Source organism: Balaenoptera borealis, assembly GCF_965194805.1.
Source record: "Balaenoptera borealis genome assembly, chromosome: 16".
NCBI classification, from domain to species: domain Eukaryota; kingdom Metazoa; phylum Chordata; class Mammalia; order Artiodactyla; family Balaenopteridae; genus Balaenoptera; species Balaenoptera borealis.
The window spans coordinates 87,688,688-87,711,494 of record NC_138872.1 but is presented as its reverse complement, the minus strand read 5'-3'; the positions used below and the strand labels follow the sequence as shown (position 1 = coordinate 87,711,494).

The 22,807-nt window shown below is 60.0% G+C and overlaps 1 protein-coding gene and 1 long non-coding RNA gene across 9 annotated transcripts in view; both read right to left on the bottom strand.

Annotated features, from left to right (window-relative positions):
* The window catches only part of MAD1L1 (mitotic arrest deficient 1 like 1), a 330,462-nt gene that overhangs the window by 113,961 nt on the left and 193,694 nt on the right, over positions 1-22,807 (bottom strand). For 7 of the 8 annotated variants that reach the window (XM_082360973.1, XM_082360972.1, XM_082360971.1 and 4 more), the window contains 2 exons: positions 18,107-18,247; positions 7,877-7,933 (listed from right to left, as the gene is read on the bottom strand). In XM_082360973.1, the coding sequence (XP_082217099.1) occupies positions 7,877-7,933; positions 18,107-18,247 (198 nt within the window). Of the gene's footprint in view, positions 1-7,357; positions 7,484-7,876; positions 7,934-18,106; positions 18,248-22,807 lie in introns of those variants that run through there. The other variant, XM_082360975.1, reaches the window with a different exon arrangement.
* LOC309613739 lies at positions 863-1,583 on the bottom strand. The gene is made up of 2 exons (XR_014235865.1): positions 1,486-1,583; positions 863-1,153 (listed from the first exon to the last, which is right to left on the bottom strand). It is a non-coding gene; the product is annotated as an uncharacterized lncRNA (long non-coding RNA).

The following is a 22,807-nucleotide window of genomic DNA, read 5'->3' as shown; positions in this document are numbered from 1 at the left end:
CGGGCACAGCGCGGGCTCCGCGGGGACCCGCCTCCTGCACTGCCCTGCGTCCCTCTGGGGACAAGGCCCCTCTCCCTCTCCGTGAGGAGACTCACTCGCCGCGTCCTAAGACTTTAATGCTAATGGTCCTCGAGGAGAGCTCGCTAATACAGCATGACCTCTAAACAGAGACCGTGAACTCCAGTTTAATTCAAGAGGATGCGCCGCTCATGCCCGGGGCGGGGGGGGGGGGGGTACCCAGTCCCACAAAGCAATAACCCGTGTGGGCAGCAGGGGACGTGCTCCCCCCTCCCCCGACAGCAACTCTAATCAACGTGGCCGCTGCCGAGCACCAGGGCAAGGACGCTCACGCAAGTGTCACCACAAGAGCCCAGCCTCTGTCAAGGCCCACAGACGGTCAGGACGGGGCTGAGGGCCCGGGCTTCCAGAGCTGCCCACGCAGGGCCCTCAGCCCAGGGATCCAGGCTGCTGCCTCCTCCCCAGGGCCCCCACCTGGCAGGGCTCCCAGGGCTCCCAGGGAAGTCAGGATGCTGCGATCAGAACAGGAATCCTCACAACACTGTAAAGCAACTGTACTCCAGTAAAAATTAATCAGAAAAAAAAAAAAAAAGGAGGGGAATCCTGGTCCAAGCACACCGTTCTGCTCAGCTCTGGACCTGTCGAGCACCCAGGAAGGTCTCTGGAGAGGCTGCTGCTTCCTGGTGAGGGCGGGAGGGTCTGAAACGGAGCGCCCTTGTCAACTTCCATCCCAGCCTGGAGGGACACACCGGGGCAGCAGGCCACAGGCAGCCACCAACGGCTCGCCCAGCTGCTGACCGGAGCCGGGACACACCTTCACCTCAGAAAAACAGAAGCCCAGCTGCAGAGTTTTCACCCTGGAAGGCCATTTCTTGAGTCGGCACATTTGCTAAGAAAGAGAACTCTCACAAAACCGCTGGGGACCAGGTGGCTGGAGCGATGGCCCAGGGTGGCTCAGCCACGGGTGCAGGGACGCGGCGAGCAAACCACGCCTAGGCAAACGCACGGGGAGGCCGTGAAGACGCCGTGAGCTCAACAGCGCGGTGAGCAGCAAATCGCTCAACGCCGCACAGTAAGAAAGCGGGAGACGAGAAAGCGCTACACCAGAGAGGGTCACCGCAGAGACGCGAGGCGCCTGCGAGACACAAAAATAGCCCGTGCTTAGAGCCGCGTGAGGGTGAGACGTCCGTCGTAGGTAATGTCCCCCGTGGAATTATGCCCATGATTTTAGCCGACAAATCAGCCAGTTTCTAGTTTGTGGCTGTGACAGTTTTGTGGGGTGGGACCCTCTGGGGTTTTCACTGTCCACGTCTCAGGTGCCCCCCTTCCCCCGACCCCAGGTCACCCAGTGGCAGTGGACCTGGCAGCAGGGTGAAAAAGCAACGCGCAAGTAACAGGAAGGATGAAACAGCCGGGAATAAACCTAACAAGAAACGTGCAAGGCCTACGAGAAGAAAATAGCCATACTCAAGTGAGGTCGTGAGAGAAGCTGTGAACACGCGGCCGCGTGGCCCTCCAAGCGAGAAGAACGGGAAGAACCGACCCTGCAGGGAGCTGGCGCCGCCCGCGGGAACCCGTCCACGCAGCACGAGTCCAACAGGAGGCCCACCTGAAACCTGGCAAGCGAGCTCTAGACCTTACCTGGGACGGAAGACGGGAGAACACCTAACAAAATGCTGAGAGGGAAAATGATAAAAGGTCGTGCTGTGTCCGGTGTGAAAGCCATGCGGAGGCCCCGGTGACAGCGGCTGCGAGCTCTGCTCGTCCAGAGACGGCGGGCACTACCCCCGCACCCAGGCCAGCCGTCACGCCGCCACCTCCGCAGGCTGTGTCTCCAGGAGCCAGGCCGGGCCTCGCGAGGCAAAAGCTTAAACCACCAGCATTTTCCCATGAGACCTTTGCAAACGGGGCACAGCCCCACAGCTGGGAGCCCCGACCGGGAGATCGCGGGGGTGCAGTGCGTTCCTCCGTGTCCACGCCCAGTGACTCGGCACACGCTGTATCACCGCGTCCTGGTGCCGGCCCTGGGCGAGGCCCAACCCCGCAGGTTAGCTGGCGTAAGGAGGCACCGTGGTGCCCACGGTCCTCTCACGTGGTCCGGGCCCCACTGGCCACCTGCCTGCTCGCTGCGGCTCCCTCCACAACGACCACCTCGAGGGGCAGCACGGAAATGAGACGATCTGTGTGCAGCGCTCAGCCTACAGTGGCCGCGGCGTCAGGATCAAACCACGCCTGTGCCGTGGACAACAGTGGCGGTGATGCCGATGGTCACAGCTCACTCGAGCGAAGGCGGTGGGACGACAGCCTGTCTGCCACGGCGGGCCAGCGACAGGCACCGCTGGAAGGGGCATTTAGCTCCATCCTGAGGGGGAAGCAGGCTCTGCGGGACTGGAGAGACATTCCAGGAGGTGGGAACAGCATGACGAAGGACACGGAAGGGTGAGAGGACATCATGTGCTCAGAGATGGCAGAAGGGCTTGGGGGGCCCTGTCAGGGAGGGAGTGAAGACGTCCATGTGGGAAGGTGGGGTGGGGAGCACCGGCCGGCCGCACATCACAGGAACAGCACAGGCTCGGTCCCTGGACGTGGTGCTCGGTAAACACCCGCTGAATCCAACAGACCTGCCCCAAACAGGAGAGGCATTTAATGCCGCCCCGCCCCGTGTGCACTGCTCACTTCCCTCCCCAGGGAGCAGCCTCGCCCTGAGACTTCCCTCCCCAGGGAGCAGCCTCGCCCTGAGACGCGAGGGCCTCCACGGTGAGGCAGACAGCCTCCAGCCGGCCTCTGCGGGGCCAGCGGGAGAAGGGGCCCGCCTCAGAGAACCAGCAGTTCGGCTCAACCAACACGTCCCAACAAGTCTCTTGGGTCTTCTCAAACACGTGAACTCACGCCTCTGAGCAAGGCTTCTGAGAAGTCAGCGTTTCCCTCGGGGTTAAGGAGGGGAAGACAGGTGTCTGGAATGGAAGAGCAGGCACAGAGGCCCCTGGGCAGGGGATCCAGGGCCGGGGGCGCCCACTCCGCAGGGTCCCAGTGGGCACCTCCTCCGATGAGCCTGACCGACACTCTTGCCAAGGACGAAGTTCTCCCGTTGTGTAGGACGGATCCAGAACGTGAAATGAGTCACCACCAGGCACAGAGGCGCTTTTAATAATTCACGGGAAGGCAGCTGGCAGACTGTGATAAGGCCGGGTCCCCCAGCGGGGGCGGGGCACACGGGCGATGGTTGCCAGTGTTGAACAATGGAGGCTCACACCCCCTCCTGGTGATTCACCGGCCCTCGACGCTGGCGTCGACGATGATGCAGTGTCAGCAAGGCCCACTGCGGTGGGCACACCCCTGGCAGGGCTACAGGTGGTCTCGCCACCATCCTTGTGATCCACGCTCCAGCCCCTCGGAGCCAGAGCAAGCGCTGCTGGTGCTTTCGCGGAAGGAAAGCCCGGAGGCCTGCGCGTTCCTGGACCCGCCTTGCGGGGCTGTCCTGAGGTGGCAGAACCTTGCTGTAAAGCGCTTGTCATCAGGAGCCCCGGAGCAGCCTCCACACGCGTAGCCAGGACCACACTGCCCGCTTCGAGCTGCAGCGAAGCAGGAGAGCAGTGGGGGATGGGAGGTGGTCAGTCGGGCCACACGTGCTCTGCTCCCTGTCCTGCAGTGTTTACGGGAGGGGCCCTGGGAGGCGGAGAGCGGCGTGGGGGCTGTGAGGGGCAAGTCCCCAGAGTCAGAAGACGAACATCCAGTCCTCGCTCCCTGAAGTTATAAAGTACTGCAGCACTTTTTAGAGTCAGGGTCAAGGGCTTCCCTGGTGGCGCAGTGGTTAGGAGTCCACCTGCCAGTGCAGGGGACACGGGTTCGAGCCCTGGTCTGGGAAGATCCCACATGCCGTGGAGCAACTAAGCCCGTGCGCCACAACTACTGAGCCTGTGCGCTAGAGCCCGTGAGCCACAACTACTGAGCCCGCATGCCACAACTACTGAAGCCCCTGCACTTAGAGCCCATGAGTCACAACTACTGAGCCTGAGCCACAACTACTGAGCCTGCGTTCTAGAGCCCACGAGCCACAACTACTGAAGCCCCTGCGCCTAGAGCCCGTGAGTCACGACTACTGAGCCCGTGAGCCACAACTACTGAGCCCACGTGCCTAGAGCCTGAGCCTGTGAGCCTCAACTACTGAAGCCCGTGAGCCACAACTACTGAATTCCATGCACCTAGAGCCCATGCTCCGCAACAAGAGGAGCCACCGCAATAAGAAGCCCGCACACGGCAACCAAGAGTAGCCCCCGCTCACCACAACTAGAGAAAGCCCGCGCGCAGCAACGAAGACCCAACGCAGCCATAAATAAATAAATTAATTAATTTTAAAAAGAAAAGAAAAAAGAGCATGTTTAGTTTTAAAAAAAAGAATCAAAAAACTCCTTTCTCCAGCCATGGCCGGCCTGACCTAATTAGGGCGAGGCTTGTCAACGATACAACTACAGCCAGGGACGTCTTTCCTTGTGATATCAATTGCATTTAAAGAAAAAAACATAAATTGTGCTCACACTACTTAGCACGGGTTTGCTAATTATTAACAAAAAGTCAGACTATCTTTGTTTTGTCATCTGCAATTAGCTAAAGATGCTTAAATTGTTTTTTTCTCTCTCCTTTCCTACCTAGTGAACTGACGCTCGGCCAGAAAACAGCAGGTCAGGAGCTGCAGGTGGGAGAGATGGTACAGGAGCCGGGGCCACGTTCCCAGCTGTCCTGGACAGAGGGCCTGGGGTTACAGTCAGCAGCGCACAATGCACTCTGGGCCACTGTCCCCCTCTTCAATCTCTTATTTCTCCATCCCCTCAGGGGTTTACATGAGAGCAGAAACCTCCCCCTAAGCAAATGCATGCATTTTCTGGGTAATCTCACTCCCTGAGGGCTTGACTACGGACCTGTCAGGCTCCCAGCTGCCAACCCCTGCACCAGCCTGCCTAGCCTTTATCTCCTCGGGGGCTGCAGGACCCCCCTGGAACCAGTTCGGGAGGGAGAGCAGAGGCTCACACAAGCTCCTGGACTGAGCGTGGCACACCTGCACTCCTGGGCCCCAGGCACCGCCATTTCTCATTTTCCCTTTAACTCAGAAAAAGAAGAGGAAAGTGAAATAAACAACACGAAATAAACTAAAGATTAGACAATCAAAGGCAGAGATCAGACCTAGAGAATGAACCTGAGGACACGGGGAGGGGGAAGGGTAAGCTGGGACGAAGTGGGAGAGTGGCATGGACATACCTACACTACCAAATGTAAAATAGATAGCTAGTGGGAAGCAGCTGCATAGCAGAGGGAGATCAGCTCGGTGGGTGCTTTGTGACCACTAGAGGGGTGGGATAAGGAGTGTGGGAGGGAGATGCAAGAAGGAGGGGATGTGGGTATATATGCATATGTATAGCTGATGCACTTTGTTATAAAGCAGAAACTAACACACCATTGTAGAGCAATTATACTCCAATAAAGACGTTTAAAAAAAAAAAAAAAAAGGCAGAGATTAAAAACCTGTCTGAGGAGACAGCTACAGCCGGGATCCAAAAGCAAGCGTGAAAGAACCAGTGTGAGGGGCCCACAGCGCCTGGCTTGTGCACACGAGGGCGGCCAGCACCTCATCTCTGGGCATGGCCGAGAGTCAGCTCAGGCAAGAACCAGGCCCCGCACTACTGCCCGCCTCTGCGCGGTCAGTACCCCTGGGACAAGGCACATTACCTCCAAAGCTCCCCATGGAGCACGGTCCCCAAGGTCCCCCAGTGGCCTGGGGGAGGGGCCTTGCGCCGAGTTTGGGGGCACCAGGCCTACCGGAGGCTCTCCACCCTGGCTGACATCCGACTTGCCCAGGAAGACATGAAATAACACCCCTGCCCGGGCCCCCCCCACCAGTTCTAACTTAATCGGTCTAGAGGAAGGACCAGGCGTCAGGATTTCAAAGCCCCTGGGTGCTTCACACAAGGAACGGAAACTATACGGGTTGAAACTAAGAAAAAGCACAGGCTGGAAGGCACACAGCCCCGCGGCCCCGCATCCCTCGGGTGCCCCGCGTCCCTCGGGTGTGGGTGCCCCGTGAGGAGGTGCAGCGGCCTCTTCAGCTCAGCGCCCACCCTGGCCTGAGGGCCGGAGCCAGTGGCCAAGCGCAGCAGGGTCTGTCCTCCCTCTTGCCCGGGAGGCACCGGCTCCTATCCACAAGCCCCAGGGCCGGGAAAGGGCCGAGGCACCAGCTCCAAGGCATTCTCACTTCTCAGCCTTGAGGCTGCGGGCATCAGGTGCCCACGCGGCTTCACCTGCACCTCCTCCTGCCTCATGCACATCACGGAAACATGGCCCGAGGGCACACGCCAACTCAGGCCAGCACCGAGGGGGCGACACAGGAGACACAGAACACCGGGTCCTCAGGACTTCGTCAAGAGGATGCGTCAGGCTTCAAGGACACCCCACCCCACCCAACCCCCGGGGCGGAAAAGTCCATGGACGAGAAGGGAGCACCCCCCCAAACCCCTCCCCCCCTCCCACCCGGGTCTGGAGGCCAGGCAGCTGTGCTCTCGATGCCCCAGGCGCCCCTCCCTGCGGATGCTCCCGCTAGGTCACCTGTCACTAGAGCCCTCCCTCAGCCAGCACCCCAGGCAAGCCGCCTTCCCACCACTAGGACTTCTGCAGGCCCAGACACGCCCCTGCTGCCCCAGGAAACAGCTCTCGGAGGCTCACTGATGAAATCCCATCACAGGGAAGCTGTCGGCTCCTCTCACGGCTGCCCTTACACACGTGACCTAGGGTCCCTCGCTGGACATGTCCTTCTCTGCCTCTGAGTGGAACTGCCCCCCAGGACAGACGCCTGGGGCTGGAGCAGCCGGGCAGGGCTTGGCCCGCTGGGTACCTACCCACCGGGAGCACCCAGGTGCTTCCTGGCCTTGACTCGGGGACTCCGGACCCCCAAAAGGCCCCACAGCCCAATGTCCAACTGCCTCTCAGACCCCCACGCTTCCCCCGAACCCGCGCTCCGCGATCCTCCCATCCCACCCCACCCCCGACTCCTCGCCCAGCCCCTGGCCCCCCCGCCTCACGAGTGGGCCCCGCCCGACAGTGAGGGTCGCAGCAGCGGTGTGTCTCTTCCACCCGGTGGTCCTCCCCACTGTGCACACCCAGGAGAGGCGGGGCTGGGCGGCGCCGACACCGAGACAGGAGCCCAACGCCAGTCCCAGTGCCCACGGCAGCGTCCCGGGTGCCCCCAACCCGACGACGTGTGCAGATGCCCCTACCCTCCCCACACCCGTGGCCCTCCTGTGCCCGGGGGTTTCATCCCCTCAGCGCCCAGACCAGGGCCAGAGCGGCTCACGGTTTGTACAGGACGGGGATGCCGGAAAGCCGCGTCCCTCTGTCCCCCAGTGGGTGGTAAGGAGCCTCCAGATACTGGGGCGCCAGCCAGGGTTCCGGGGCCGTGTCTGCACGCGCCCAGGTGAGGGCTCCCCCGGCTGCACGGAGGGCGGGGCGGACGTGATCTGACATCAGAAGTCAGCCCGCAGGGACAGCAGAGAAGCAAACGTGCTGCAAAGTAGCCACGCGAGGCTGGACAGCCCTGTGCCGAGTGTGCACACGCCGCAGGGCCCGGGGCGTCAGCGTGTCGTGTGACTGTGACCTGAGCAGGACGTGCACCGCCGTCCCCACCTTAGAGCCGGCTGGGGGGACCCCGCAGTCTGTGCCAGGGGTGGAGGGGGTGGGTGTGCGGCCTGGACCACGGTGAGGGGGCCACACACCTGTGCCTGCAGGGCAGGTCCCGACGCTCTAAGGTACCCAGGCCCTGGGCTTCCCTTTTGCCACAAGGGCCACCAACCAGGTGTGTACCTCAGAGACTCACCATGTCGGCTCTTTGTTTCTGGCCTCCCAGCTCCTCCAGGGCCTGTGACAGCTGAGCCTTCAAGACAAGACAGAAAGTGGGTCAGTGGGCTTTCTCCTGGGGCCGAAGCGACCACACCTCCCCCATCTCTGCCACATCCACTGCTGCCGAGGGAGACCCCGAATTCCCACTGTTTGGAAAGAGGGGCAGCAGGAACATGATAACTCGCCAAGTCCACCCCAAGCCTGCCGCCTGAAGGTGAGAGAGATTCGGGCTGGAGTTTTAGTGCCCCTGGTAAGAGGCCGGGGACTGGGCCACAGTCCAGGAGGCAGGCACTGACCAACTACAGCACTCCCCAAGAGGGGACCAGGATAGCGGGGGTGGGACACAGTCATAGAGCCACAACGAGCCGGCAGAAGCCACCTCTATCCAGAGGACTACAGTATGAGGTAATGGGGACCAGTGGGGGCTGGTGACGCTCGTGTCTCCATCCGTGTGAGATTCATCAAGCTGACACTTCCGACGTGTGCATCTGTCTGTGTGTGTGTGTGCGTCATACTTCAATAATAAAGGACATTTAAAGTACACCCGTGCTACCACCCAGGACGACAAACCAGGAGGAACAAAGGGAGGGCGGCTCTGCTACATAAAGGAAGCAGACGCTCAGACAGCAGGGCTGTTAGCGACGCCCACGACGGCCTCCGCTCCGAGACCCTAAGAGTGCAGGAGGGCCCTCGGCTGGGGTGGCGGAGGGGAGCCACGACAGAGCCCAGCAGGTAGACGGGCAGGACTCCGAAGGACGGAGGCACGACTACGAGGCTGGATGGGAAAGGGCAGCTGGCCGCGGAGGAGCCCCTGCATGGGGAGGTGACAAGACGTTCCTCAGGGCAAAGCCAGGGCGGGGAGCACTGCCACCTCAGCTCCGCCGGGAAGTGGGAGCTCCCTGACCAGGGGTGCAGGGCACCTGGCAGCATCCAGGAGAGGCTCTGCGCCGGGGAAGGAGCCCCGTAAGAGCCCATACAGGGGGTCTCCGGGAGCAGAAGACGAGGGTGGGCGGCGGGAACGGGCCGTGCCGAGCGGGCCGCCCCACCCATGAGCCGCAAGCCTGCAGCGTGGGCGCCCTGAAACGTGACTTCCCGCCGTTCACACAAAACTCTGGAGAGAGGCTCAGAGGGGACGTGAACAGAGCACAGCCTCCGTGCGGGAGAGACGAGACCCAGGCCCCCGCAGCCCCCCGGGCTCCGGGAAGCCTTCTCCGGGGACAAGACGAAGCAACGGGCGCTGGATTTACCCTCCCTCCTGAACCGACCGGAAAACCAGACAAAACCCCTGAAACAGTGGTTTCGCGGCATCCACGATGGGCAGGCAGCACGAGGCTCGGATCAGAGGGAAGGAAACGGGGAGGCGTGGCCCCCACCGCATGGCTCACGCCCCGCCCCCCCACCCGCGCACGCGCCCTCGGGCTGTGGGCGGAACCGGCAGGCTGGGCGCGGCAGGACGGAGCACGGGAGGGAGACGGAGGCCTCGCCAGGGAAGACGCGCCCGCGAAGCCGCTCCACGGCTCAGTCACGCGGGAAATTAAAGGCCGACAGCACCCTGTGTCGGAGGGCCGGGGCAGCCGCGGTCCACACGCGCCCCTCGGACGCCCGGCACTGGGTGTGGGCGTCGCCTCACCTGGGGGAGGAAAGCGAGGACGCGTGGCCGCCCACCTGGTGCGCACTCTGCACTCAGGAGCCTGCGGCGGCGGCGACGACGGGGACCCTGCGGGGCGAGCCTTCAACGGGGGACTCAGCCTGCAGCGGGGACACCAGGGAGCAGCGGGCTGGCGGGGCGGTCCCCCACGCGTACGTCCCCGCCCTGGCCGGGCTGGCTGCAGTGGAGCTGGGAGGGCAGGCACGTGGTGCGGGGGGCACAGGAGGAAGGGCACCGGCCGTCCCAGGGGCAGCGCACCCCGGAGCAGGCGGAAGGGGACCAGTGACCGCAGGGCTGCGTCAGGCCGTCTGGGGGCGTCGCACTCCTGCCAGACCCCAGGCGCGAGCCCCCGGCCCACACACCACGTGTGACCAGCGAAGGGGGCACTGAGACCTCGCGTGGCCACTTTTATCTCCGAGTGAGACCTGCTGCCCAGCACCCGCCAGCGCAGGAGCCCAGGCGCAGGGGAGAAGCCGTCCCTGCAGCCGGATGCAGGCAGGACGGGAGGTTGCAAAGCCCAAGGTTGCAGGTCTCACGGACAGAACGAGACCAGACTCTCAGGCCCCCGGCCTTTCGGCTCCACTTCACACACAGGCTTGTGACAAAGTGTAAAGAAAAAAGAGGCGAGGAAGCCGGCCGGTCGACAGGGGCCCGTCCAGGCAGCAGAACCCACCTATGCAACTGAAGCAGCCGATACCTCTCCCAACCCAGAGCACACCGGGCCCCACCAGTGCTCACAGGGCCGCGGTGGCACTTCCACAGCGGACCTGGACCCCGTCCTGGCTTTAACAGCTAGCGTGGTTACCCTGCAGGTGGTGGGCCTCGGACCACAGCTCAACACCCCCTGGGAACTTGTGGGAAGTCCAACGTTTCAGCCCCCCGCGCCCCCAGAACTGGGGAGGACCCAGCAGATCTGTCTTCACAAGCCCTCCTGGCCACTCAGGCATCAGTGCAGGGGTGAAGCCAGACAACAGAGATCAATCCCAACGTCTCTGCATTCCAGCCGTGTGACCTGGAACAGAGGTCTGGGCTGGGAGCGTCACAAGGTGAAGGAGCAGTTTTCAGCTGTTATACCCTCACAGAACGTGGATTTAGACAACCACCCACGTACCCGAACAGAAAAGATCAACAAAACTAGGAGCTGTTTTTTTTTTTAAAGATAAGCAAAATTGACAAACCTTTAGCTAAACTAATTAAGAAAAAAGATAAGGCTCAAATAAATAGTCATAAATGATAGAGAAAACATCACAAAGGATACCATAAAAACACAAGGACTCAAGAACTACTGTGATCAACATTATACACCAAAAAACTGGACAACCTAAAAGAAATAAACTAGAAATACACAAATAATAAAAAATGAATCATTAAAAAAACAGAAAATATGAACAGACCAGTAAAGAGTAAGAAGAATTAATCAGTTAAAAAAGAAAACCAAAAACCTCCCTACAAAGAAAGGCCCAGGACCACATGGCTTCACTGGTGAACTTTACCAAACATTTAAAAAAGTATTAATACCAATCCTTCGCAAACTCTTCCAAAAAAATCGAAGAGAAGGGAACACTTCCAAACTCATTTTACAAGCCTAGCATTACCCTGATACCAAAGTCAGACAAGGATGCTACATGAGAAAAAAAAAAAAAAAAAAAAAAGACAAAACCCAAAAAACCCACCAGCCAATATCCCTGATGAACACAGATGCAAAAATCCTCAGCAAAATACTAGCAAACTGAATTCAACAGCACATTAAAAAGATCATACACCGTGATCAAGTGGGATTTATCCATGGAATGCAAGGATGGCTCAACATCCACAAATCAATCAACGCGATACACCACATTAACAGAATGAAGCATAAAAATAACGGGATTATCTCAATAGATGCAGAAAAAGCATTTGACAAAACTTAATATCCTTTCATGACAAAAATTAATTAGGTACCAAAGGAATGTACTTCAACATAATAAAGCCCGTAGCTAATGTCATATTCAACAGTGAGAAGCTGAAAGCTTTTCTTCTAAAATCAGGAACAAGGCAAGGATGCCCACTCTCACCATTCATATTCAACATAGTACTGGAAGTCCTAGCCAGAGCAATCAGACAAGAAAAGGAAACAGAAGGCATCCAAATAGGAAAGGAAGAAGTAAAATTCTCTTTGCAGATGTTACGATCTTATTTATAGAAAATCCTAAAAACTCTGCGAGAAATCTGTTAGAATTAATGAACAAATTCAGTAAAGTTGCAGTATATAATATCAACATACAAAAATAAGTTGCATTTCTATATGCTAATAATGAACCACCTGAAAAAGAAACTAAACAGTCCCATTTACGACAGCATCAAAGAACAATAAAATACTTAGGAATAAATTTAACCAAGGAGGTAAAAGATCTATATACTCAAAAGACATTGATAGCAGACACTGAAAACGACATAAATAAGTGGAAAGACATTCTGTGTTCACGGACTGGAAGAATTAATACTGTTACACTGTCCGTACAACCCAAAGCAAGCTGCAGATGCAATGTAATCTCTATCAAGATTCCACTGGCATTTTTGACAGAAATAGAAAAAACAAACTAAAAAGCTTCTGCACAGCAAAGGAAACAACAAAATGAAAAGTGACCTACGGCATGGGAGAAAATATTTGCAAACCATGCATCAAGGAGTTAATATCCAACATATATAAGGAACTCATACAACTGAATGGTTAAAAAAAACCAAAAGCCAATTAAGAAATGGTCTGAACAGAAGTTTTTCCAAAGAATAAAAACGGCCAACAGATAAATGAAAAGATGCTCAACATCACTAACCATCAGGGAAATGCAAATCACAACCACAGTGAGATACCACCTCACACCTGTTAGGATGGGTATTATCAAAACGACAACAGACAGCAAGTGTTGAAGAATGTGTTGTGCACTGATGGTGCGAATGTAAGCTGGTGCAGCCACTACGGGAAAGAGTATGGAGGGTCCTCAAAAAACTAAAAATAGAACGTGGCCCTCGCCCATTGCCTGTGGCCTCTGCACGTCAGATCCGTGTCCAACTGCAGAGGATTCCCAGAGCCCGGGTCTCTGGTATTATTTTCTCCCTGTTTGCCTCCTTTCTGTTTTCCATTTCTCTTTAGCATGTTGCTCATCTTGTAACTCTGTCTCAAGATTTTCCAGTTTGTTTCATCTGTGCTTTTTTTTACAAGAGAGTCGTCTCAAGTTCCTTATATAAGGGGAGCACTAAACACTTTCACAAATAAGAAAAAAATCTGGATCTGGTGAACAACGTAGGGTTCAAAAGCTGCTGTTCTTCCTGAAGCCAAGCCCCCCATGGCCAGGGGACAGTGACAGAAACGCTGTGACATGAGCCCTCACAGAAGTCCGGGAGGAACAGAGGGAGAGAGAGTAGTATGATGTCCATCTTTTCCTAAGCTGGGAGTCAGAAATTACTGCTGCAATCTGAAATTGGGATTTTCCACAGACCTCCATGCAGCCAGCAGCACCATAATCTGTTCTAATTAAATAAATTAGAAAAACAAATCAGGCTGATATCTTGAATCAAGGTGGCATGAGCTGCATATTTATAGCCCTGTCGACAGAGGAGGATTCATGACATATGCTACCGACTTCTGCAGCCACTTTATTAAATGGAATAAATAAAATCCGTGCAAAATGGCACCAGAGTCGGGCTACTGGGATCCTCCCAATCTCAACACTTCTGGTTGGTGGTACTGAGATGTTTTTGCCAGAATCAAAGCATGTTTCCCATTAGAACTGACTGATTAAGCTAAATGGGTGAAACGTAATGCCTCTCTAAGAAGTGGATGTGGTTTTCAAATTCCCTGTGCCCGCATCTGTGGGTCCCACTCCTTCCCCAGCAAGTGAAAGGTGGGGCCGACGGAGCAGCACGCCCCCTGTACCTGTGAGAGGGCGCCGGCCGTGGGCACCCCGGGGGCTGGCCAGGCCCCATGGGGCAGGCGCGGCAGCTCTCACGTCAAGCAGCAGGGTCCCGGGGTCCCAGAAAAGAGGAGCTAGAAGAGGGGGCTGGCAACTACAGCCTGCACACAAATCCAGCCCACCACCGGTTTTATCATTTCACTGGCACAGAGCCACACCCACCATCTACTGATGGCCCACGGCTGCTACTGAGCTATACAGCCGCAGAGCTGAGCAGCCGTGATCAAGACCATGTGGCCACACAGCCCACAGTACTTACTGTCTGGCCCTTTACAGACAAAGCCTGCTGACCTCTGCGTGAAAAGAAACAGGAGCTTGGGGGTGAGCGATGAGGTGGAGAGAGGCCAAGGAGGAGAAGGGGGCAGTGGAGGTGAGAGGACAGAGCAGGGCAAAGACAGAAACAGACAAACACAAAGAGAGGACAGAAAGAAATACGGAAGGAAGGGGAAGAAGGCTGGAGGGAGAAAGAAGGGCTGGGTGGGGTGGAGGAGGGGCGGGGACAGGGGCCCCCACCTCCACCAGGCACCCAGACCCCAGGGCGCCCCGACCCTGCCCCCCAGGCCAGCGCTCTCTCGGGCGGGCGAGGGACGCTAATACGTCTACTCCGTCAGGCCCGGGGGCTGTGGGGATGTCTTCCCTGCACGCACCTGGCTGCTCCCGGTGGCCCCCCAAGACAGTGGAACAAAACGGGGACCGAGGGGCTGCGAGCAGCGCTCTGCTCTCATCTGCACGGCCGTGCGCCCCCAAACGGTGCTTGCATCGCAGCTTGAGGACGGATGAGTCGCCTGGAGGCTCTGAGGAACCCGTAACAAACGGGTTCTATAAAGTTACATAACTTCCTACCATCTGTCAATATGTGATGCTCAACTAATAAACTTCTGTCAGGCAGCTTGAAGCAGCTTCCAAAGTCTCCAAGTGTGGGTCGTTCTCTGAGCCTCTGAGATGTGAAATGTTACTGTTTAATAAAACAAGAAGAGGAAAACTGCCTGAAGGACACCAGCCCCGCCCTGCACGCCTCGGCTCCGGCGTGGAGCCACTCTGACCTGGAGGGTGAGGTCAAAGCCAGGCGCCTCCGAGCCTGTCCCCTCCCTTGGGGCCGTAGGAGCAGACCCACAGGGGACGGCACAGGGGCCTGTCCTGCCCAAACCCCGGCATCCAGGCTCCAGCCTCCTGAGCCGCAGGCCTCTCCCCGGCTGCTCAGGGCCTCAGAGGGGTGAGACAGGGTTCAGAGAGCCTCGGTGCCCCCCCAAAGGGGTCAGGCTGGAGATGGGAAGCGGGTCTGGGCCGGGGACTCCCCGGCTGCCCCAGAGCCTCACGTGCATGGAGAGAAACCATCCGCCTGCTCCTCCCCCCGCCCCCCCGCCCCCCCGCCCCCGCTTCACCCAGCGCTCCACCCGGAGCTGCACAGAAGCTCTCGGCTCTACCAGGAAACTGCTGGGACTGAAGGCAGGTCAGGCCAGCATCTGGGTTTTGTGACTCGCCTTAAAGGAGGCTCTGCCAACCCCTCTCCTGGGATCTCCTGGGATCTCCTGGGAGAAGGACCGGCAAACCACACACGGAGCACGCCTGCCCCACAGCCCACGGCTGCCACCTGGCTGGGTCTCCCGCCTCCCGTCTGAGCCCAGTCCTTCCGGAAAGGCCTCCGGTGCTCACCCTCCTCCTGGTCCATGGAGAGGACGACCACAGTCATCACGAAGGCCAGGGCAGTGCCCACAGCCAGGCTTCTGCCACCCACCCTCGGCCGGAGGGCTGAGCACGCCCACCGGGCCTTGTGGAGCGAGGAGACGGGGCCAGTCACACAAGGGGACGGGGGACGGGGGGCGGGGGGTGAGCGGTGGAGGAGCACTCGCAGGGCTCCCTCCACACGGCCCATCACTGGCCTCGCGGTTCTGGGCGCAGCGGGCACCGCCTTCACACCCACTTTGCCCGGGGCTCCTCCCCCCACCCCCGCCAGCCCCTTCCTGAACCCCTTCCTGTTCTTCACTAATGGGCTTAGCTCATCATGTTCGGGTCACATTCTCCCTAACCCAGACCTCCCCCTGGGATGAGACCAAGTCCAGGGTAGCCGCCAGTGGCCACCAGAGGGCCTCCCACAGGAACCCCCCCACCCCCCCCCGGGAATCCCAGGGCCAGCGGGGGCTGGAGGCAGGCGCTGATGGGAGGTGGGCGCCCTCGTCAGGGCTGCACACCCTCCAAGGTGCTCGGGGAGCCCCCCTCCGGGCCCACGTGAGAACAGCTGAGACACTACCGTGGCGCAGTCCCCCGACGGCCCGGCTGGGCGAATCCAGGGAGCTCGCTGATGGGGTGACGGGGCCGCTGGCTGCAACGCTCAGGAATGAGGCGAATATCTCCCAATTTTCCCAATGTTTCCCATTTCCCCAATTTCTCCCCTTCTACACCATACTGCCTCCCACCCTCCGGACACCGTAGAGAAAAGCCTTCTGCCGTGTACGTGTCTCCCCGCACCTGTCACTTCTGTGACGCTACCGAGTGCTGGGAGAAACCCCTTGGGTCCTGGAGACCGGGCCCCGGCCCTCTGTCCTCGAGTGGACAGCGAGGTAGCCGTGAGCAGTCCAAGCTCTAAGAGGACAGTGCGCACCACTGACAAGAGAACGAGGGCAGAGCTCTCTGGAAAGCTGGAAGTCCCACACGTCCCCTCATACTCCACGCTCAGTCCTAACCCTAGAGCCAAGCCTGACAGCAAAGGCCCCTCTGCTCCAGCAGCGCCAGCACGGACATGAACTCGGGCACAGGGTCCTTCCTGTAGGAGGCTCTCTGCGGATCCCGCCAGCCCAGCCCACCCAGGACCCCTCATCCTCATCCGGCACCGGGTGGCTGGCTCCCCCCGCCCCCCATGGAGGCAGCTTCTCCCAGCCAAGCTCCCTCAGCTCGGGGCCAACCCAGGGCCACCCAGCTCCAGGTCCCAGTGGCTCCTAATTGGGCGGGGGGCTCCTGGGGGCCTACGCTTGGCGGTGCCCGGTACAGATCAGGTCAGCGGATGGCTGGGGAGGAGGGAAGCAGGAGGGAGGGGAAGGACATCCTTGCCCCAGTACAGGTTCCCAGAGGGCTGGAAGGAGACGAGAAGGGGTCTTGGTGACGTGCAGGAAAAAGAACCAAGGCTGAGGAGAAGCCCCCGTCCTGTCCGGGGTCCCTCAGTACAGTCCGCATCCCACCCTGGTGGGGGCCTGAACCAGGGAGCAGGACCGGCCGGCTTTGTCTGCTGCCACCTGGTGGAGGCCGGGAGGTGTACAGCCCTCAACAGGAGCAGACCCAGGCCTGACCCACAGGGCACAACGGATCCAACCAGAACCTCTACTTTCCAAAGGTGATGGGTGGTTCCAACACTTGGAGTCAGTCAGCCTTTCTTCCGCTGCCTGCAGACGCTCCAAAAAGGCCAGGGGACAGTGCCCAGTTGGCCTGGCCCAGGAACGCCCTGCTGCAGCCCCTCTGTGCTTGATCCTTTCCATGAACAGCAGCTCAGGCCTGGGCGGGGCTCTCGGGGGGAATTCAAGGGGGAGGGACTTGGGGGGCTCCCTCCCCTACGGGGGCCTGCTGTGCAGGACATGTGGAGAGCAAGAACCCACCCCCGATGGATGGCCTCGCTGGGATAGCTCAAGTCCAGAACACTGAGGCTGGTCCCAGGGTAACCCCCAGCCTCAAAGATGGGGATCTCAGGTCCTCTGTCTTAACACAGATCCGGGGTCGGTGTGGCCTGGGTGGAGGGCAGGAGACCATCGGCACCCGTGTCCGGAGAGCACAGGGCAGGGACGGGAGTCCCAGCGTGGACAGGGCGGGGCAGCCGCCAGGGCTGGGAGGCCGTTCCTCTGCCCCTCCTCTGTCTGGTGCCTCCCGCCCAGCGCCTGGACTGGCCACTGAGCCCCCGTGGCGATGATGGTGACGGAGAGGAACAGCCGTGGCGGTGACGCTGGCAGAACCGGTGATGTCCACACCCCCCCCCGAATTCTCCCATAAGTCTGGGAGCTGGAAGGGAAGGCTGAGTGACCGCCCCGCTGCACTGCTGACCACAGGAAGGGGAGAAGGGGTCAGGGACTTTCTCTACCAAAACCAGGACAGTCCCAGGCAAACCAGGACGAGTCAGCCCCCTGCAGGCAGGACTCAAGGGGAGACAGGGAGCCAAAGGAAGCCGGTGCCCGTCTGCCAGACGCCAGGGGCGGGGCTGTCCCCAAGCCGCAGCCTCGGGCAGGGTAAGGCACGGCGACCACGCTGGTCAACGAGTTCCGAGATCACTGACAGCCCCTCATCGCCAACACGCAAAAAGCCTGAACATATGGCATTGGAGGTGCCAGAACTGCCAGCCTCGTAATGAACTGGAGCACACGCGGTGCCAGACAGGAAGGATCTCTTAACGTAGAAAGCGCCGCGGATGCGAAGGCGTCGGGGGGAGCCTTCCCCGCGAATCCCTCTTCACCAGTGTCTCACGGGGAGCAAACGTGTGGCGGTAAAAGCGCCGTGGAAGCGCCTGCACCGACGAGGCTGTGCTGGCGGGGGCGGGAGGCGGCGCTCCCCAACAGGACTGAGGTCCGCACGCAGCAGCGCCCACAGCGCCCCCCCCCGCCGCGGAGCGCGCGCGGACGCTGGGCCCCCTCACCTCCATCTCTGAGCTGTGCGCGTGCACCTTCTGCACCATGTCCTCGGCCTCGCGCATGCGGCGGGTCAGCTGGGGCGAGTACTCGGCCGGCGTCAGCTCGCTGTCGTAGGACCCCAGGATGGCGCGCATGCCATCCCGCTCCTGTGGGCACAGAGGGCAGGAGGTCAGGCCCGGGCGGGCGAGGGGTGTGAGGGAGACGGGAGCAGCGTGGTGGGCTTGGGGTCAAGCTCGAGGGGCAGGCTGCCAGGTGGGGCCCCCTGGGTGGCTCCTTGAAGAGCTCGAGCTGGACACTTAGCCCAACAGAGCCCACCAAGGCCGAGACGGGCCCTGGCTGCTCTGAAGCTGCAGCCCAGCTTGGCCGGTGCCAGGTGAGCCTGGGGTCCATCCTCGGTGGAGCCACGCTGCCTGCCCGGCCTTGAGCTGCACTGTCTGACCTGCGGTGGCCAGAGACTCATGGGCCAGTGGAGGGCGGGGGCTGCCTCCATCGGGGGTAGGCACCCCTCCCTCTCCGAGTCTGCGGTGTCCCCCAGCTGGGCAGAAGGTCTGAGCCAGTGTTCTGGGTCAGTGTGACCTCCTGAGTCCCGGCAAACAGACCAAGGGACACACCAGTGGGGTCCGCCAGCAAGTGGGTTGGAGTACCCCCGCTCCCATGACTTCTGACCTGGCCTTTAACCCAGCAACACTCAGAGCGAGGGTCTAAGCAGAAGATTTGGTGGGTAAGGAGAGGTCCCTCTAAGCAGGGAGGTGGCAGGTGTCCAACAGGTCCAGAAACCCTCCCAGAGCGCTCTGAGAGGCCCCAGGACCCCCGCAGCACCAGCTCTGGCCTCAGCAAGCTCCTCCCCACCACGCCCCCAAGCCCATGGGGTGCCAGAGGCCATGGTCCTGGGTGTCACCGTGCACCAGCCACGCCCGGCACCCCTCCTCCACGTAAAGATGCAGCTCAGGTTTCGTGGGGCACACGGACCACACAGCGCTGAGACCACCCCTTAGAGCCACACAGGAGTCCCCACCCAGTGGTACCCTACTGGAAACGATGAAGGCCAACGGCACGAGCCCTGGGAGAGACGGGTGGCTCCTCCTGAGCCACACGGTAAGACCCCTTCCTGAGATGCTGGCGAAGGGAGAACAGCAGGGGAGGCCCTCAGAGACCGAGGGTGTCCCCAAGGCCAGGAATGGAGCCGCCCTGGCAGCTGAGGAAAGGGCGCTGGCACGGGGAAAGGAGGCTCCCCTCCCCCACTGTGGGCCTGGAACCACGGGGCCAGACTCTTCTGGACCCAGCCCCCAAGTGTGCAGTGAGGAGACCTCATTCCTAGCAGGCTGCAGCACGAGCTGAGGGCCGGCACCTGCCCTCCTCCTGCCCCCATGTCTCCCGGCTGCGGCCGAGGAGGCCCACACAGGCTGCACAATTAGACAAAATCAGGTCCCCTGCAGAGAGCCAGGCTTAACGAGAGCACCGCTTCTCAAACCTCCCATCTTGCGCATCTCCCGGGTCCTGTGAAACGTCCTTTCAGATTCAGCAGGTCTGGGGTGGGGCCTGAGAGTCTGCATTTCTAACAGGCGACGTTGCTGGTGTGCGGGCCACACTGGGGAGCTCAGTGGCCTAGCCTGGGCCAGCACAGTCCAGGAAGAAAAGGTGGCTCCCACGAGACCACGTCCGGGTCCCAGCTCTGCTCCGCGCAACCCGAGGCCAGCGCTTTCGTCCACCTGAGCCTCCTCCCTGATCAGCGGGGTGGGTCACCAGCACATTTCACAGGCGGGCCGGGACGACTGATGCCCTCCTGGACCAAGCGTCCAGCCGCCGGCCTGTGAGCCATGAGGCTCACGTGGTGACAGCAGCGATCTCGTCCACACTGGCAAACAGACCTCCACGTATGGACTCCAGGACGCAGCCCCTCCCGCAGGCATGCCCGGCGCAGCGGCTGGAGAAGCTCGTGCAGCCTTGCTCCGCACCCCGGCTGGCGCCCCTCGCAGCCCACACACCCGCCAGGGCACTGCGTCCCGGGCGAGCCGCAGGGCCAGCCCGCACCAGCACCGACTCCGAGGCACGTTCTCGGACCCTCTGCCCCGTCCTCTCGGCCGCTGCTTCCGTGAGCTGAGGCCCGACTGCCCGGGCAGAGACCTGCCCCAACTGCTCCTCCACCCCGAGCACCGATGCCGCCCACCCAGTCTGCCCAGGCCCCTCCTTCTCAGGTGAGACTGGCGAAGACTGGGGGCTCACAGGGTCCCCTCTTCTCCCTCAGGAGCCCATCGGCCCCCGCCCGCCAAGTTCAGCGGTCTCCTGCGCTCCCGGGCCTCTGGCTGAGCCATCGCCCCAGCACGGACTTCATCATTAGTTGATGACAAAAAATTCAATAAGTGAGAAATTAAAGTTACAAATCCAACTGGAACTGGTCACACGTCCGTGGAAAATTTGTTTCCAACAGGAAGGTTTATCGAGTGTCATAATTTTATTGAAATCCTGTATCTTCCCATTGACTTTTATGGTTTCAGGCTGGTTACACAGTTATTATTACCAGAGCGTCGATGCCAGGCAGGGGCCGGGGAGGGGCTTCCTTTCATAAACAAGCTGTAATTGTCACCTTTATTGACCAATAAATCTCCAAAATGCTGCCTCCCACTACGGATCTCTTCTATTACGTCTCCAGGCTAGCAAAGAGGAAGATATAAAATTGAAAGTTTGCTGTTTGTACCTTTTCAGGAAATTGTTTTGCCATTAGTCATGAAGCAGCGAGAACTGGGCTGGTGTGATCTGATAATGACTTTTTAATGACAGATTCCACTTGTGGTGAAGGTCCCTTCGCTTCCACTTGAACAGGTGTGGGGACTAATCCCTGAACAAACAGGCACCCAGCCTGAGCAGAGGAGCCGCGCCAACGCCTCCAGGTACAGACAGGACGGGGCTCCCCTGGGTGCTTCTCCCTGGGGACACCACAGCCCTGTCTGTCCCGGCACCCTTGCTTGTCACGTGATCAACGCAACCCAAAGAGCGTGGTCACAGCATCGCGCAGGGAGAAATGGACTGAGGACGCGGGGGAGGGGGCAGTGATGGAAGTTGCCCCCGACCCCCAGGCCCAGCCTGCAGCGCCCAGAGGGGTGCGGGAGAGGGGAGGCCGCGACCGGCAGCAAAGGCAGCGGCCGTGACCCTGCTCCGACCCCGCCAGCCCCAGCCTCAGAGCTCCGGTCTGTGACTGACAGGCCGGCCCTGACAGCCCCACACTCCCTGACGGACGAAGCGTTTGGGGTGATACGTACCGACCCTCCTGCGCACAGGCCTCAAGGACCAGATGGAGAAAGCACGGGGCGGTGAGCAGGCCTGGCTGGGTGGCAGAGGGTCTGCACACATCCTGCGGAGCGGCAGCCCACGCGCCCAACGCTCTGTGGCTGGCGCTCCTGGCGTCTACCCAGGGCTCGCGCCAATGCCCAAAGCGGGGACAAGGCCGGGGCCGCTCCGAGTAGGCAGCCCAAGAGTCCAGCCTTGCAACGCCTCTGGGCTGGCTCGGGAGGATGCCAGGACAGACAGCTTCAGACCCTCTCTACCCGTCACCGTCTTCCTGCCCCTCCTCCCTGACCGGCTCACAGCTCTGCAGGCTTGTGAGTGGGGACCAGGGCAGGACCAAGCAGATGTGGTCTCTGCAAGTTCTGGAATATTCCCCATAAGAACCCAGAATCTAAGGATGGCAGAGATGAAATCTACGCTTTTTTCTTTTATATACATGAAGGGAGTGGAGGGCCTCAGTGGTGCTGAGAAGCGGTGGAGAAAGGAAGTCATATAAAGCTTGGAAGGCACTCTGATCAAGTCCAGGCCACTGTTTCCTGGAAAGAAAACGGGGGCACAGAGGTACAAAGTCACTTGCCCCAAGCCCCATAGGGAGGATGGGCACAGGCCAGCCAATAACCAGGCGGCAGCCAAACTCTACAGCCCCAGGCCCAGCCCGGCAGCCCGAGTGTGGACTCAGCAGGCGTCTGCAGGGGGGGCGGGAGGTCCAGGTGGGCACTGAGAGTCCTGCCCGGGGGAAGGCTGGGCTAGGGAATGGGTGGGGGCAGAAGCGGGGCGTGCAGGTGGACGCAAGCTGGGGGATACAGAGGGGATGGGTGCGGAGTCTGAGCAAGGACCCCTCCCTCTAACCTGTCAGCAGATGCTGCCAATTCCGTCCGCAGGAACGCGTTTCTGCGCCCCCTCCCCCGCCAGCAGCTTGTTACCTGGGTGGGGCTGGTTAGGAATGCAGGTTCCAGGGCCCACCCGGCCCTTCGGCTCCCTGGGGACGGATTCCGGAAGTGCCGTCCTGTCCCTCAAAGATGCTGAGCCTGCCCTCACCTCAGGCCTCAGCTTTGCTGACCCCTCAGCCTGGAAATTTCTCCCCCGGGACACGTCTGGCCCTCTCGTCCTTCAGGCCCGTCCCCGCCGGCCACGCGGCCTAGCGCACCTCACCACACACAGCTCTGCTCACCCCCATCACCGTCCGTCTTTCCTTCTACAACTCAAGCCCCAGGTCTCCCAGGCCTGGCCAGCTCTCGGCTGGAGGGGAAACCAGTGACGGGTGGGGGGAGGGGGAATCCTCTCCTGAAAGGCTACGGCTCATCAGCAGGGAGGCAGACCCTTCCGCGCATGTGGTTGCGCTCAGATCAGCCCTCTCTGCGGGCAGAGGAAAGGGTCCTACGACTCCAGCATCCGACAGCTCCGGGTGAACGGGCAAAGCCGTG